General features: G+C 40.2%; 1 protein-coding gene and 1 pseudogene across 1 annotated transcript; both read right to left on the reverse strand.

The window, feature by feature from the left end:
* The window catches only part of LOC109219678, a 14,912-nt pseudogene extending 10,817 nt beyond the window's left edge, over nucleotides 1–4,095 (reverse strand).
* An 8,285-nt stretch (nucleotides 4,096–12,380) lies between these two features.
* LOC109219680 (putative sodium-coupled neutral amino acid transporter 7) lies at nucleotides 12,381–16,203 on the reverse strand. Its single transcript, XM_019384153.1, has 5 exons — nucleotides 15,335–16,203; nucleotides 14,622–14,774; nucleotides 13,907–14,110; nucleotides 13,254–13,719; nucleotides 12,381–13,079 (listed from the first exon to the last, which is right to left on the reverse strand). Exons 1-5 carry the CDS (start codon nucleotides 15,720–15,722, stop codon nucleotides 12,956–12,958), a joined length of 1,335 nt encoding a protein of 444 aa, XP_019239698.1. The 5' UTR covers nucleotides 15,723–16,203; the 3' UTR covers nucleotides 12,381–12,955.
* Between the last annotated feature and the right edge of the window lie 244 nt (nucleotides 16,204–16,447).

The following is a 16,447-nucleotide window of genomic DNA, read 5'->3' on the forward strand; positions in this document are numbered from 1 at the left end:
ATATATATATATATATATATATATATATATATATATAGAGAGAGAGAGAGAGAGAGAGAGAGAGAGAGAGAGAGAGGCTGATGAGGCCGCCATGAACATCTACTGATAGACAAAATATACAGGACTCGTCTACAAGCCTCTAGCGATAGCTGAACTGTATCATGATCGGGATAGGGCATTGACCTACCGTGCAAACCTGTATATATAAAATGGACTCCAAGGTATAGACCTGGTAACCTCGAGGAAGTGGAGCTTACCAACCAAGCTGATGTTTGACTCTATCTACTGGGAAGGTCTAACCAGCTGTCTATCACGACCTGCAGGCATGAAATGCAGCATCCTCGGTAGAAGGAACGTCACTACGAAATAATGTACCGAGTATGTAAGGCAGATGAATAACTGATATGTGAAACTAAACTGATAATATAATAACTGAAAGTAACTGGAAGTCAAAAATAATCTGAAGATATGCTTACCTGTTGATACTGACTCAACTCTCTCAATATAGTATGTAAAATAGTTGTCAGGCCCTATAAGGCTCGGTATGTGTAACTTCTCTACTGTAGCAGGCTCACTCGTAGGCGCTCGGCCATACTAGGCTCTGTATCTCGGCCATTCTAGGCTCGCTCATAGGCGCTCGACCATAGTAGGCTCGGTATATAACTTACTATATGATCAGGGTTGCCCAATAAAGGCCTGCCCATCGATTATAGCCTGATGGTGGTTAAAATACTATATATACATACATATATATATATATATATATATATATATATATAGAGAGAGAGAGAGAGAGAGAGAGAGAGACCCTCTGCTCTCTTGATTGGAAGAAGACAACACTTAACTGAATATAAAGTCTCGATAAGGGGGAATACTGTAACTTATGAAACTAGGATAATGTACATAAGTTCAGGAATACGAACTTCTCGTTATGCCTCGTTATCTAACTCATGTAGTTACAGGACTATACCAAAATGAAGGAAAGGTTTAGCTTTAACATACCCTAACCTCGTTGAATCTTTAATATTTTCCAAGCAATCTTCAAACAACTCAACTCAGTCTACCATAGCATAAAGAGATTCAAAATCAGTGCTGAGTAAAGGCTAAGTCTGTAACTTAAGCTAGTAGCTCGTTTTATGTAAATTTGGGCAGCATCTCCCTTGTAACGAGGGCCTCCTCCAATACCATATACCAACAACAACAACCAGAGAAATAAAATAAGAACAACATCAACAATAGGGTACAAAATATTTTATTAACAAGTCATCAACATATCACAATGAGCGGCAAGCTCGGATTGAATCCCTTCAGCACCCTTCAACCCCATTATTACCCCTTATAGACTTCTTAAATTGACTTAACAACATCATGAACATGATAATGAAGTCATTCATCAATTATCCATCCTTATATCATATATTTATAACAAAGGAAACAATCCACAACTCCAACTATCTTCAATTAGCAACTTTATTCACTAGTTCATGTTAGTCCATCCATTTAACTTAATCAAAATCAAGATAACCTTAAGCACATGCAAGAACACAATAAAAATACCTTCTAGAGTAGCTTCAAGTCGAAATCCAAGTTATATTTAGCTTACAACAACCCTCAATGGCAATACAACCATAGAAGTGACTTAAGCTAATCCAAGTATTATCTTGTAGTTTATCCTCCTAACAACTTAACCAACTTACAAGAAAGCTTAAGCACATTTAGTAGTCTATTATAATAACCTTAGCCAGTAGCAAAAACTTGAAATTTCAGCCAAACACAGCCCATAACTATCCTCAAGGACAACACAACCTCAAAGAGGTGTTGTTCTGCACTAGAACTAACTATTGATGTTGAAATATGGTGTAAATCCATTTGCAAGACTTGAAATAACCTAGGGTTGATATGAAAACCTTGAGAGAGTATTTTAAAGAACTTAAACCAGTTAAAACAACCTCCCACAAGAGCTGGAACCACCCAAAAAATTAACAACAACAAGAAGAACAATTCACGTGCATAATCTAATCACGCTGGAGGTACTGGTCACCACCACCATCCTGCCAATTCAACCATGGCTAACAGATCTGACTTCTTCTAACCCATCCTTAACTTGTCTTAGAAATAACAATAACTCCAGTTAACACATAACGAACTCAATCCGCACTCATCCCGGGCGGCCTTGTATCACGAGACCATGCTGTCTCAAATCCCAGGACAATAGGGGGAGAGGAAGAGAATAACCAACTAGGAACGGATAAATGTAGAAAGCACAATATCCGGGTCGGTAAACCTGTACTATGTCGCCTCCCGCCGGAACAATTTTGACATGAGAAGGAATACGATATTTGGACCGGAGGTCGGCTATTTGACGTGGCCCCGTCTTAGAAAGCTCCTGAGCAGGAGCGGAAGCAGGTTCCTTTGGGAAGTCATTTCTGACCAAAGGATTCTTGGGAACCACCTCCTCCACGGTGGGGAAGCTTTCTTCCTCCTCAACCATGGATTCCTCACCGCCGGGAGGAATGAGCACCGATAAAGGAGTGGCATCGGAGACTCCGTCGTGAATATGAGGGGAATTTGAGATATTTCCATGAGTAAAGTGTGTAGACCAAAGTTGGAGAAAGAAGATATCAACCGGGAAAGTAATTAGGGACTAGAATTTAGGAAGCTGCAAGAAATCGGAAGTGGAGATCAGAGAAGAAGATCAAAGAAGAACAATATGCATACAAAATGGGAAATGCTAAAAGTTTCAAAAATAAAGCCCCTATCCTTTATTTATAGGGTTGGGTGACACCAGAATCGATGCAAAGAGCTGTTAATGGCACCAAAATCGAAGCGACAGAAGCACAGACACTGCATTGGGAAGGCGCGTAATGATGACGCGCGTGGCCATGACGTCATCCTACGTCAGCCACACCAACCACAGCTTCGCTGACAACGCCGCCAATTCGACCTCGGCCGATTCCATTCAATCATCACGACCAAATTTCCTCTGAACGGTTGCAGACAGAATACGCTCATCGAGGACGTCCAAGATCACGACCTCAACAAGCGAAGGGACTAACTGTATTAGTCAAAATTTGGACTGGACTTATAATTGCAAATGGACGTGGTCGAGGATTAAGCCGACCACGGCACAATGGCGAGGAGTCGTCTTAAGAAGGATTGGTGCCGAGGTCAAGTAAAGAATGTACGAAGCAACGGTAGAATAAATTTAGAATAGAAAGAAGGAATATTCCATTGAATATTCTTTCAGTTGTACTTTTTAGGGTTTCTTAGGAATATCCCCTATAATTAGTAAGAGACAGAGAACAAAAAGGGGATCTTCACTTTTGGAATAAGAACACATTATAAAGGTTGACTACAGAGAATATACAAAACTTGTCTTGTCCACCGATTCCATTATTCAACATATATCCCTTACTCACAAGATCCAAGAATCTCTTGTCTACCTTCATTTCGTATTGTCCCCACATTGTTGTCAGGAAGGAGAATCATACAAGTCATCTAACATTTGGTTGACAAGTTCCTTCTTATAACATTTATTGCCATTGTCTACATTCAGTGCAGGCTTTTTTTATTGCATTCAGTGACAATCATTGAGCACTCTTAATCGGCATTCAATATTATCTGACATGACCCTATATCGTTAATGCATTAAGTCTTCAGATCTACTAGTTATTATATTTAATTAGGATTCACCCCCTGTTTTCTTATTAATTCGTTTTAAGAAAAGGTTTAACTCTTTTTTGGTAAAACAATACCAATAATAATGAGGTATGATCAAGCAACCAAGAGCGGTGATCATGACACAAATTTGTACTGCAAAAGAAGCTGTCTTTTAGAAGTTCTCTCTCATCAACCCTTAACATGAAATCAACCTAAATGTCCCACTAATATAGCAACCAGAACAATCAACAAGAATGCTGGAATTACACCTAAGACCTTCATAGTTGCAGGGACTGACATGATTCCAGCACCAATAATACTTGTCGACACGTTGAACACTGTCCTCCATATCAGCCGCCGGTTCTCCCTCGTCGGAGAGCTTTTCTCCCCCAGCAGTGGCACGTCAGCGCCGGTGCCATTTTTGACCGGGCCCATCAGTGGCACGTCTTCTATTATGTTGGCTGTTTTTGGTATGCCCTTAAAAACACTTGACCTATAAGTTAAATTTACCAAAATGGAGCAAGTCTATAGTGAGTAAATGCAAATTCTTCAATAATGTGAATGACTTGAGCGGTAAAGTTAAGCTTATAGAATGGTGGTGAGTTAGTTTGGAAGTATGAGGGGTGCACAGAGACGCGGCAAAAATGACAGTTTTTCTTTTCACCAAAGTGACAGGTGAGAAATATTAAATGTACAAAGGACACAAATATCCGACTAATGGGCCTTGGGTCACCCTCTGAGTTAACAGTACTTTAGGACAATAATTAGACAAGCAACATGATTCATTACGGTCATGATCACATGGTAAGTCCATTTGATTCATGAAATTATATTTATTAATTAGTCATAATTCCTTCTTTAACAGTTTTATATGCTTGTTTGGTTCTCTTTAATTATACCTTCTTGAGATCTCATGGAAACAAAAGATGCCTCTGGAACTAAATGCGGCTGTAAGCTTGTACTACCTATTAGTGAAAATTGAACATCACTATCTTTGTCGTGTGGAGGAAAAGAGTTGGACGTCCGATAAAGACAAAAATAATAGTTCAAGGTTGGCCCGTGAGTAAGTGCCAATGGTAGGTAAATTTGATTTCTGGACTTTCTGGTGAAGCAGGTTTTAAATCTTCTTCGTGAATTCTCTAAAAAATTTAAATAGATGACCATATTGACTTACTCTCCGTATATATACTGCTTAATAATATGCTTCACACACTCAATGATTCAATTCCAAAAAATTAAAGAGTAAGGGGCAAAGTTACAAAGCTACAGTTATCATCTCTACCACAAGTTTTGACTTTCAAGACACGGAAATGAACTATACGACTCTACCTTACTTTGTACTCACTACTTGCCCTATTTACCAGTACAAAATCACTAGATATGCAAACAAAGAAAGTTAAGGAAACAAAATTCAGGAGCTTTTTGTAATTCGTTTTTTGTATGGGCCAAAAAATATCTTTGATATAGACAAGATATGTCATCACCATGATAGCCTTTATCGGCCGCCACGTGTTATCAATAAGTCTCCATAAAGATCTGCCCTAGGTCGAGGTAGCCTCGAAGAGATGAAGGGTGCGGTCGAAGAGTCAGCAGAGATCAAGGTCGTGGAGTCATCGTAGTCCAAGGTTGAGGTTGAGCATCTCAGACAGGGTTATAACGGCTAGTTTTAAGATAAGACACAAAAGGGATTATTCTAGTGGATATTCTCTTTACTTGTACTATTAGGGTTATCTAGAATGTGTTCCCCATAACTAGAAAGAAACACAATGGTAGGGAACATGAGAGATTCATTTGTAAATTACACTTTGACTTTATAGAGAGAATCTGGTCCTATTACAAGCATACAAAAACAACCTTTTTACTAAGATTCTTGTCTATTATTTCCACTGGATTCAATAACAACCTAAGTGTTCAAAGGCTCATCAATCATTCATCATTGTCAGAAAGAATATCCAGATATCTCACTCCTTTTCGGGTGACACACATGTTCTTATTTACTTAAATGCTATCAATTGTCATTTATTACATTTTAATGCTATCTCCTATCTTTTTTTATCATTGAACTCTGTTATTATTGCTCACATTCATTATCATTCGGCCAAATATATATGTTACTTGTCATAAAACTGATAACCTACTCTTGAGGATATTATTCTTGGTTAAGGTTAGCCCTTCTTTATTAAAATCTAATTGGTCAAACCAAGATCTATATTTTTGGTCAAATAGTTTGGCACTGTCTGTGGGGACTCCTTAGCTAAGTTTTTAGTTTTCTTTAAGATCTACAGTTTACGTGAGTCACTAACCTAACAAATACCCGAGATTTGTCTGTTTCTTTGTACATACAGAAAACTACATAGCAGGTCACCGAGGAGAGAGGACTAAAGTGACAGGCAATTTCCCCAGCAACCTCATGAATGCTATCAACGAGAGTTGCGAGACATTAGGCAATGATGTGACACCCACTGCCTCCCCCAAGCGCGAGAGGTTCCCTCCCCCCACCCCCACCCCACCCCCCCCCCACCCCTTATTGTAGCATAACAAAACCAATTGGAAAAGGGGCTTCCACGTCCCCAGAAGACGGGATGCCACCGGCCATGAAAAAGCTCCTCGAAGCTTGGTTGACCGATACGCTAGTAAGCATGATCAACAAGCCCACTCCATGCACGGCTACAGAAACCGCAAGAACCCACACAGTGCAACGAGCAGACGAACAGGGCGATCAACCGGACCCTCCAACACGAGGTATAACTCACAATATCACTAACAATGCAGGTGACAACGTCCTCACTGATGTTCTAAAGAGGATTGAAGAAATGGAGAATGAAACAAAGCACTCAGAGATTAAATGAAAGAACACCGAGAACAAGTCGACAAGATACCGGGCCCCCCTAAGCTATTGCCAAAGAGGGACGCCACCAGGTTCGTAGAACAGCCGTACATCGAAGAAGAAGCCCCGCATGCCATACCAAAGACCTTTAAAATGTCGTCGTATCTTAGGATATATGACGGAATGACCGACCCCGAATATCATATGACTCACTATGTCACCGCCGTGAAAGGCAACAACCTCACCAAGGAACAAGTGTCCTCCATTTTGCTGAAGAAATTTGGCGAGACTTTTACGGGAGGGGCATTGACATGGTACTTACAGCTACGAGCCCGCTCCATAAAAACCCACGAGGAAATGGTCGTTAAGTTCGTAACGGTGCACGCCGGAGCCAAGAAAGCCGAAACAAGAGTAAACGACATATGTGATCAAGCAGTCCTTGGGAGAGGGACTAAGAGACTTCCTCGCCCGATTAAACAAATTAAGGATGACCCTTCCAAACGTATACAGGGGGATGGCGGTCGCGGCTTTTCAAAACGGGTTGAGTAGAGATGGTTCGAGAATGACTAGAAAACTTCTTAGCCGAAATATCTATCCAACCACTTGGGACAAAATCCACGATGCTTACTGTGTCGAAGTCCAAGAAGATGAGGACGACCCCAACGGACCAACTCAATGACTCATCTCGGTACAAGTCGAGTCTAGGAAAGAACGAAGGAACAACATCAGGAGGGATCACCCTGTCTCACGATCCAACAGGGAACGACATCAACCATACGTCAGGGCTAGTCTTCCCGCTATGATGAAGGGCCATCCAGGCCGAGGACGGGGACTCACCGGAACAATCTAGGTATGCCCCCCTTATTATCTTCTCATAATTTTTGTGTGTCACCTATAGAAGTAGTCTATGCCTTGGAGAAACTCGGAACGAAGATGAAGTGGTCGCCAAAAATGAGGTCTGATCTTACTACCAGAAAATTAGACGCTCTCTACGAGTTCCACTAGGAGCGTAGACACAAAATAATAATTTGAATCGCCCACAGGCAAGAAGTTGTAAACATGTTGCCGTAGGGATACCTCAAAGAGCTGCGGAGTGCCAAGGGGAGAAACAACTTTGCTCGAGGTCATGAAAACCAAAGCCTGCCGAAGCCACCGTCACTAGCTCGCACTATCAACACGATCATTGGCGGCAGCGGTGACGTCTCCATCAACAACATTAAATTCAATACCATTCACAAGCTCAAACGATCTATCAACCACGAACGGTATAACGGACTCGAAGAAAGTATCATCTTCGATGAGTCAGATGCTGACGGTTTGACTTTCCCTTACAAGGATGCTCTCGTCATTACTTTGTGCATTTTAGATACTGATGTCAAATGTATCATGGTAGACGATGGAAGTGGAGAGTGCATTATCCATCCCCGAGTCCTTACCCAGATGAGACTTGAGGACAAGATAATGCCACATTATATCACACTAACCTGTTTTAATAATGCAGTTGAACGAACATCGGGAGAAATTACAGTTCCCGTCTTGGCTGTCAGCATAACGCCGGAGACGACCTTCCACATCATGGACCAGGCCACCGCGTACAATGCCATAGTAGGACGACCATGGATACATCCCATGAGAGCTATACCCTCCATGCTATACCAAACAATCAAATTCCCAACACCTTGGGGGATATTCAGTATACATGGAAAACAACGCACGTCCCGGGAATACTACCGCATCACCTTAGATAGCACGACAACCCAGCAGAAAAAGGACAAGAAAAAAGAGGCATAGTAATCAACAGGTTCGAGGTCAAAAAAGGAAAAGACCAGGGACGTCATCATGGATCCTGAAATGGTCGAAGCTGGGGACTTGACTGTACAGGACCTCGACCCCGTTCAATTAGAACCCAACGACTACATCAAAAAGGCCTACATCGGCTGCAAACTCCGAGAACCAGGTAATTCAGTCAATTCTTAATAACCAATGCAGATTTGTTTGCCTTCAGCCATGCAGATATGTCGGGCATCCCCTAGGAGATCGCCACACATAAATTAAATGTTGATCTATTCTACCCCCGGTAAGGCAGGTTAGACGTACATTCAATCCCGACATCAACGATGTCGTCCATAAGGAGGTGGAGAAACTATTAGAAAATAGCTCGATCAAGGAGTCAAAATACCCTAAGTGGACCGCCAACGTTGTAATGATCAAAAAGAAAAATGGGAAATGGCGATGTGTGTAGACTTCACAGACTTGAACAAAGCATGCCCGAAGGATTCATTCCCATTACCACATATCTACCAACTCATCGACGCGACGGCCGGGCACGAGCTGTTAAGTTTTTTGGACGCATACTCGGACTATAACCGGATACTTATGGAAGCAGACGACCAGGAGAAAACCACGTTCATCACCCACCGAGGAACATATTGTTATAAGGTCATGCCATGTGGGATGAAGAACGCAGGGGCTACCTATCAAAGATTGGTCATGAAAATGTTCAAAGATCAGCTCGACAAGACCATGGAGATATATATCGATGACATGCTGGTCAAATCCATAAAGGCCGAGGACCATATTGACCATTTGAAGGAAGCTTTTGACATAATGAGACAGTACGGAATGAAACTAAACCCACAGGAAATGCGTGTCTGATAGCCTCAGGAAAGTTCTTGGGCTTCTTTGTATCACAACGAGGGATAGAGGTCAACCCATACCAAATCAAAGCTATCAAAGGGATACCGGAGTTCCTAACTACCAAGAAGCAAGTTCAAAGGTTAACTAGTCGAATCACTGCCTTATCGAGATTCATCTCGCGGTCATCTGACAGATGTCACAAATTTTTTGGTGTACTCAAAAAGGATAACGGCCTCGAGTGGACAGTTGAGTGCGTACAAGCTCTGTGAGAACTGAAGGCGTATTAGTCATCACCACCTCTGCTCTCGAAGACCGAACCCGGCGAATATCTCCTCGTCTACTTGGCCGTCTCCGAAGTGGTAGTAAGTGTAGTCTTGATCCGAGAAAGTAAAGGCATGCAATCTCCCATTTATTACATTAGTAAAACATTCGTCGACACCGAGATGAGGTACCTACACCTCGAGAAACTAGCCCTGGCACTTATCGTAGCTTCATGAAAGCTTAGACCCTATTTCCAATGCCACCCTATCTCGGTCTTCACCACCTTTCCTCTAAGGAGCATTTTACATAAACTTGAGTTATCGGGGAGGCTGGCCAAGTGGGCCACGAGTTAAGTGAGCACGACATCACATATCAGCCACGAACAACGATAAAGTTGGAAGTGCTTGCTGACTTCGTTGTAGACTTTAGCGCAAAGATAATGCCTGAAGTCGAGAAGGAAGTCGCCCAAGCTTCTTTCCACATAAGACCTCTGGGTCCTATACACCGACGGCGCATCTAACACTTCTAGATCCGGACTGGGACTGGTACTCGAGGTCCCCACCGGCGAAGTAATTTGCCAGTCCATAAGATGCTCAGATATGACTAACAACGAGGCCGAGTATGAAGCAGTAATCATAGGATTGAGGCTAGCGCTCGAAGACGAGACGAAGCGGCTAAAACTCCATTGTGATTCCCAGCTCGTAGTCAACCAAGTCACAGAGACTTTCCAAATCAAAGAACAAAGGTTGCAAAAATATTCAGACCGAAATTTGTAAGCTGCTGCCCAAGTTCGACGAATGCCAACTCAACCTGATCACGCATGCGTAGAATGTGGAAGCGAACAGTCTCGCCAAATTGGTCGCAGCGACCAAAAGCATCACGATCGGAGATAAAAGTGTAGTCCACCTCCTCAGCTCATCACTAGACTAAATCGAGGTAAGATCTATAAGCTTAACCTGGGTTTGGTGTAATCATATTATCGCCTACTTGCAAGACGACGTGCTCCCAAACGATAAAAAGAAATCCAAAAAACTAAGAATACAAGCATCCAGATACAATCTCCTCCGTAGCGGCCTGTACAAAAGGACATACAACGACTCTTTGGCGAATTGTTTGGGCCCAAACCAAACTCAGCGCGTTCTCGAGGAAGTCCAGAAGGCCATTGCGACACTCACTCTGGCAGGGTACTATTGGCCCACCATGAAAAAGGACGCCTCAGAATTTGTGAAGAAATGCGAACAATGTCAGGGTCGTGGAGTCATCGTAGTTCAAGGTTGAGGTCGAGCATCTCAGACAGGGTTATAACGGCTAGTTTTAAGATAAGATACAAAAGGGAATATTATAGTGGATATTCTCTTTACTTGTACTATTAGGGTTTTCTAGGAACGTGTTCTTGATAAATAGAAAGATACACAATGATAGGGGACATGAGAGATTCATTTGTAAATTACACTTTGATTTTATAGAGAGAATTTGGTCCTATTACAAGCTTACAAAAATAATTTTTTTACTAAGATTCTTGTCTATTATTTCCACTTGATCCAAGAACAATCTGAGTGTTCAAAGGCTCATTAATGATTCATCATTGTCAGAAAGAATATTCATAGATCTCACCCTTTTTCGAATGACAAACACATTCTTATTTACTTAAATGACATCCATTTCCATTTATTACTATTTAATGCTATCTCCTATCTTTTTTTATCATTGAACTTTGTTATTATTGTTCACATTCTTTATAATTCGGTCAATTATATATATATATGTTGTAATAAAACCGCTAGTCTTGAGGATATTATTATTGGTTAAGGTTAACTCTTCTTTATTAAAATCTAGTTGGTTGAACCTAGATCTATACTTTGGTCAAACACTTTGAGTGACTTCGTCACGAGAGAAAATAGAAAAACGTTACAAAGACTAAAAACTGTAAACGTTGTCTATTTTCCGCCTCTTAACAAAAAAATTAGAACACAAAATAGTTAAAAGGTTAGGTGGAAAAAAAGACAACGAAGAAGCTTAAACAAATCAACAGGAACCACCCTTAGCTGGCAAAGAGATTTCGAGCAGAAAAATGAGTAGGTTCGTTCTCAAAGACAGGAAGACACTTTTGGAGTGGCACTAATAAGTTAGAAACATATCCGCAGAGGATTATGAGGATCATTCCAGGCCAAAAGAGCTGACTCACACACAAAAGATTCTGACTGATCTATGATTTTCTACTTCTGATATGTGGTTCAAAGAAATTAGGAGTCGGATCACTGGATCTTGGTTCGTTTGAGCATTTTCTCTCATATGTGCTTCCCCAAATTTTAATCATCTCGTCTAAATTGAGAATATATATTTTTAAGAATTGGAAAAACTAACGTATTCCTTCTTTATTTCCAGAAGGTAAAAACATGAAGCAGGAGAAGCCTCCACAGTAGCTAAGAAGCTACATCCAAATCTTTCTCAAATATGTTTAGAGATTATAGGTTTGTGCGGCGCGACTTGGATGCAGAATACGACTTAAGTAGATCTTCAAAACAACTAAATTTACAACAACATACATATACATTTTTCCTTTTAAGTACCCTAAAAGAGGGCATCTATATCGTTAAGCTTTTAGTATGCTTAAGCAATGGTTCGAAGTGACTGAACATCGTGAAAAGCAGAACGGCTATATATTGTCTTTTTGTCCCATAAGAAGAGAGAATAGGCACGTCTCCATACCTTATTTTTTCTTCAATAAACTGCAATTACCGTAACACCTGGCTCATGCATTCCTCATATTCGCAGATTCCACTAAAAACTAGGACAAGCTACTAGTTAAACACCAATTAATTCCAATCGCTACTGGGTAGCACCAAAGCTAACGACACACGCCTTACTGATTAGCCACTGAGTTCATGAGGATACCAATACTCGGGTGGGTGTACCCGTCGTTAGGTATTGAACCCATAATTTTGACGCGCAACACAAATTTAGGTATAAAATTTTATACAAATACAATAAATAGTAGAGATGAACACATAACTTTAAGATTATAATAGGCTCAATACTAAAAACCTAAAAGATTGAACCCATAAAATGTAAATCCTGGGTCCGACTCCGCCAACACTACCAGCTATTCAAGGTCGCTTCAATTTTTTTTGTACCTTTTGCTTACTTTTTGGAGATCAACATAAAAATACGGGGAGGGGGATGTGGCTACAACACAGAAATTGTGTTCTAATTTGAGCAACTGATAACACCACCTTTAGGTGTTTATGTACATCATACAAAAGGATGATTTAAGACTTCCCTATTTTCCAAGGTACAGATAAAAGCTTTCTCAAACTTCTTCGTTGCTTCATATGGTTTTTGCATAAAAGAAGAAGAGCCCATAGACATACATACCCAAGTGTTCCTTTCCCCTTTGCCTGGATGAGCAAAACACCATGTAGGCATTGCAAAGAACAAGTTGGTTTCCATTCTCATTGACTTGCTCATTTTCCAATGCACAATACAACTTCTTCTAATCATTATATATAATTAAACCACCTTACAGCATCAATCCAATAATTCTGAGAGTGCTTCACCCAGCAAACTTGGTCATTTGTTGGTAATGTAAGTTGAAATATTAGAGTATATGGCAACTGAACTAGTCCCAATGGCAAAGATAATCACCAATACAGCCAATATCTTTTCCCGAGTTGTAGATATGTTATGAGCATCTCTGCAAAAACAATTTAGCAATAGTAAGAGGAATAGTTGATTAAAGAAAAGGAAACAAAAAATAGTTTCTATTTTACAAAAGATCTCTAATATTTCAAAGAGAACAAGTCGCTTTCGCTGTCTTTTTCGTTTAAGAATAGTTTCTTTCACATGAAACAATGATTGTAGTACATACCTAAGAACAATTGAGCTTGGGAATATGAACATGATGCACATGACTGTTGTTGTTCCCATGAACTGAAAGAAGTACCAAATATTCGGAATGGCTACAGCAGCTCCATAAATGAATGTAAGTAAAACAAAGGTAAGGGAAAAGAATCGTAATGTTTCTGTGGCCAACAGAGGTCTCTTAGGAAAGAATAGTTCATCCACATTCACCCTCAGAGAATAATTCATCACAGGAAACACCAGCATGAGATGAATGGCATAACTCAATCGAACAGTATCGTTAAGTACTGTACCGATTAAAGAATCAGAGGCTTGATCAAAGTTGACCAGCATGTCGGCCATAATCGACTCCCCAAACAATAGGTAGCCAAAGAATCCCACAGCAAAGTAAATGGCAACACATAGTATTAAAGAAATGCGAACAGCCGATGTCATGTCAGATGGCCTTCCCATCTCTGCTCTTACCGGATGAACTGCAAAGGAAAATAACCACTTGAAGTGAACAGTTAAAAATGTAAAAGGGCGAAAATAGCAAAGAACAAAAGATGTCACCTAAAAGATTGACTACTAACCTAACCTTCAACTCCATAGCTAAAATGGACATATTTTCATAGATGTGTCAAAATCGAAAAGGGTTTTATACACCAAAGAATGACTTACCATTAACATGACATCCAAAGGCAGTAGCAAAGACTGGAATGGTTGTGAAAAGATCAGAAAAGGAAACTCCATGTGAAAAATCTGGTACCCATCGTAACCTTTGTGTTTTCCCCTCCCACATTGCATGTATTGCCATCATCGAGCATATGACTACAAACAGTACTGCTAGGAGGATTGATATAGCAGATGCATGTCTCAGTGAATCTGATCGTTAAAAACCATAAAATTTAGAATCCATTATATGCAGAGATATATTAAATTATGCTACTCCAGTTTGACAAATGTCCTAAGGCTACTCCAGCCATAACACGCAGTTATTTGATCAAACGTCAAGTGATACAACAAAAGCTCTATATCATTCTAATGGAGTAGCAAGTCTACCTACTCTCAGCTTTAATGCACAGAATCATAGCACATACAAGTGTTAAGCTACTTATGGAATTAGATATCAACCTGATTAGAAAATCACATCATGTATACTTTAGGCTTATGCACTTCCAAGCTATGTTGCGCGGACTCTCCAAAATGTAGCCGCACCCGTGTCGGATCCTTCAAAAATGCACTACTTTTGGAGGATCCAACACGTGTCCGGCCACATTTTCGGAGAGTCCGAGCAACATAGCTTCCAAGTGTAGTTTATGAAGGTCATGGAAAACAGAGAAATGCATAAAATCAGCAGTAGAACTTTTATCACTTATGCAATTATTCAACCAACCTATGCGCTTAACACAGAGCAATGGAAGCATGACAAAAAGCACAACAAAGAGAAGTGAGAATGCCCGGGAAGTCCACCAGTGGATGCCAAACCATTCCTGTAGAGTACCCAAGTGCACTGATCCATCTGAATTATTTCCTGAGAGCACATCCCCTGTAAAACCAAAAACAAAAAGGGAAAATAAATTAGTGATACCAACTCCTAGGTTGTCGTATATAACGGACAAGTGAATCATCCTCTTGCTTTCTTTTTATTCACAAATTAGCAATACATACATCCTTCTGTTCCCTTTTTTTCTTTTTCTTTTTCTTTTTTGGGTCTAAAATTTAGATGGAAGCCCTATAACCTCAGATTTTCACATTGTACTTCCATCTACTGCATTACATGAAGAATTACAGCTTCGTTAAGAAATACAAGGAACCAAATGGCAAATCAATCAACATAATTCACAAACCAATATGCAAGGAGGTGAACATAGCATTATGACTTCCAAAAAGATCTCCCTTTCAATCTTACAAATGGACTAAAAGTGTTATTCCTTCATCAACCAAATAAAAATACTAGAACGTGATTTACTCCTCAATATGAAAGCCTATATTTCACCTCACAGAGAAGAGCATTTGACAAACAAGAAATAATTAACCACAGTGTAGTAAGCACCGAGTTTGAATTGGAAAAAAATATATAAATAAAGGATTAGTGTAGTTGCTTACCAATAATAATCAAATAAATAATCAAGGCACCAAGATTAGTGATCATGACACAAATCTGAAGAGCAACAGAACCAAACTTCCCAAAGGACTCAGCCATAAGCCCACCATAAGAATCCGACTCGCCCGAATGAGTATATTTCAACAGGAAATCCACAGTCACCTCAACAAAATATCCAACTAACAGAATAACAAAAAAACTTGGAATTACACCCAGAACTTTGAAAGTGGCTGGAATCGACATAATCCCAGCACCAACCATGCCAGTTGATATATTAAATATTGCACCACAAATTGATCCTCCCTCTGACCTTTCATCCTCATACAACTGGTTCTGGTCCACAGGTAAAAGTGGAGCAAGAGACCCAGAATCTTGTTTCTCTGTTATCATCCTTGTTTAGCAGCTTCAGTTTGTGGGATGCTAGAAAAAATAACAAGACTTAAATAACTTTTCTACTTTTAGAATGGTGTGAGAGGGGACAAGAATTCAATCAATAAGATAATGTGAGGACCCATAATTAAAGAAAGCCCTTTGAATCGAGAAACAATAATAGATTGGTCAGATTGGTAGGCAAACAGAGACAGAAGTTTCGAAATACCAATTGGCGGATTCACGAGAAAGTTTTGTGGAAAAATAATGGAGGGGGTGGGGTGGGGTGGGGGTTGGGTGGGTATAGGGAAGCTATCTTATCCTCTTCTTCTTAATTACCCCTAAATTCAAGAAGACCGCTTTGAAAGACAAAACAGGTGGGGCGGTCGCCGAAAATTTAGTACATGTGGAGTGGCTCACGTCCACCTTGAGTTGAATGTTGAACCTGACACCATTTTTTTCCTTCCTGTCAATTTTGACACAGATGTTCAAAATCAGAGCTGGATTTACCACGTAAGGAAAAGTACACGATTGTCCCTATAAAGTTTTCATTATTCATAAAATAACAGAGACGGACGGGTAATACCCTGAAATTTGTATTGGGTTTACTTTATCCACTTTACCACAAATCAAGTTTCGTAATGTACCGGTGAAAACATTACAAAGTCAATATATGCTCCTTTTTAGAAAATGAAAATCATAGACATTGAAGAAAAACTTGGAATATTTAAGGACGTGTTTGATTT

Source organism: Nicotiana attenuata, unplaced genomic scaffold (assembly GCF_001879085.1).
Source record: "Nicotiana attenuata strain UT unplaced genomic scaffold, NIATTr2, whole genome shotgun sequence".
Classification (NCBI taxonomy): domain Eukaryota; kingdom Viridiplantae; phylum Streptophyta; class Magnoliopsida; order Solanales; family Solanaceae; genus Nicotiana; species Nicotiana attenuata.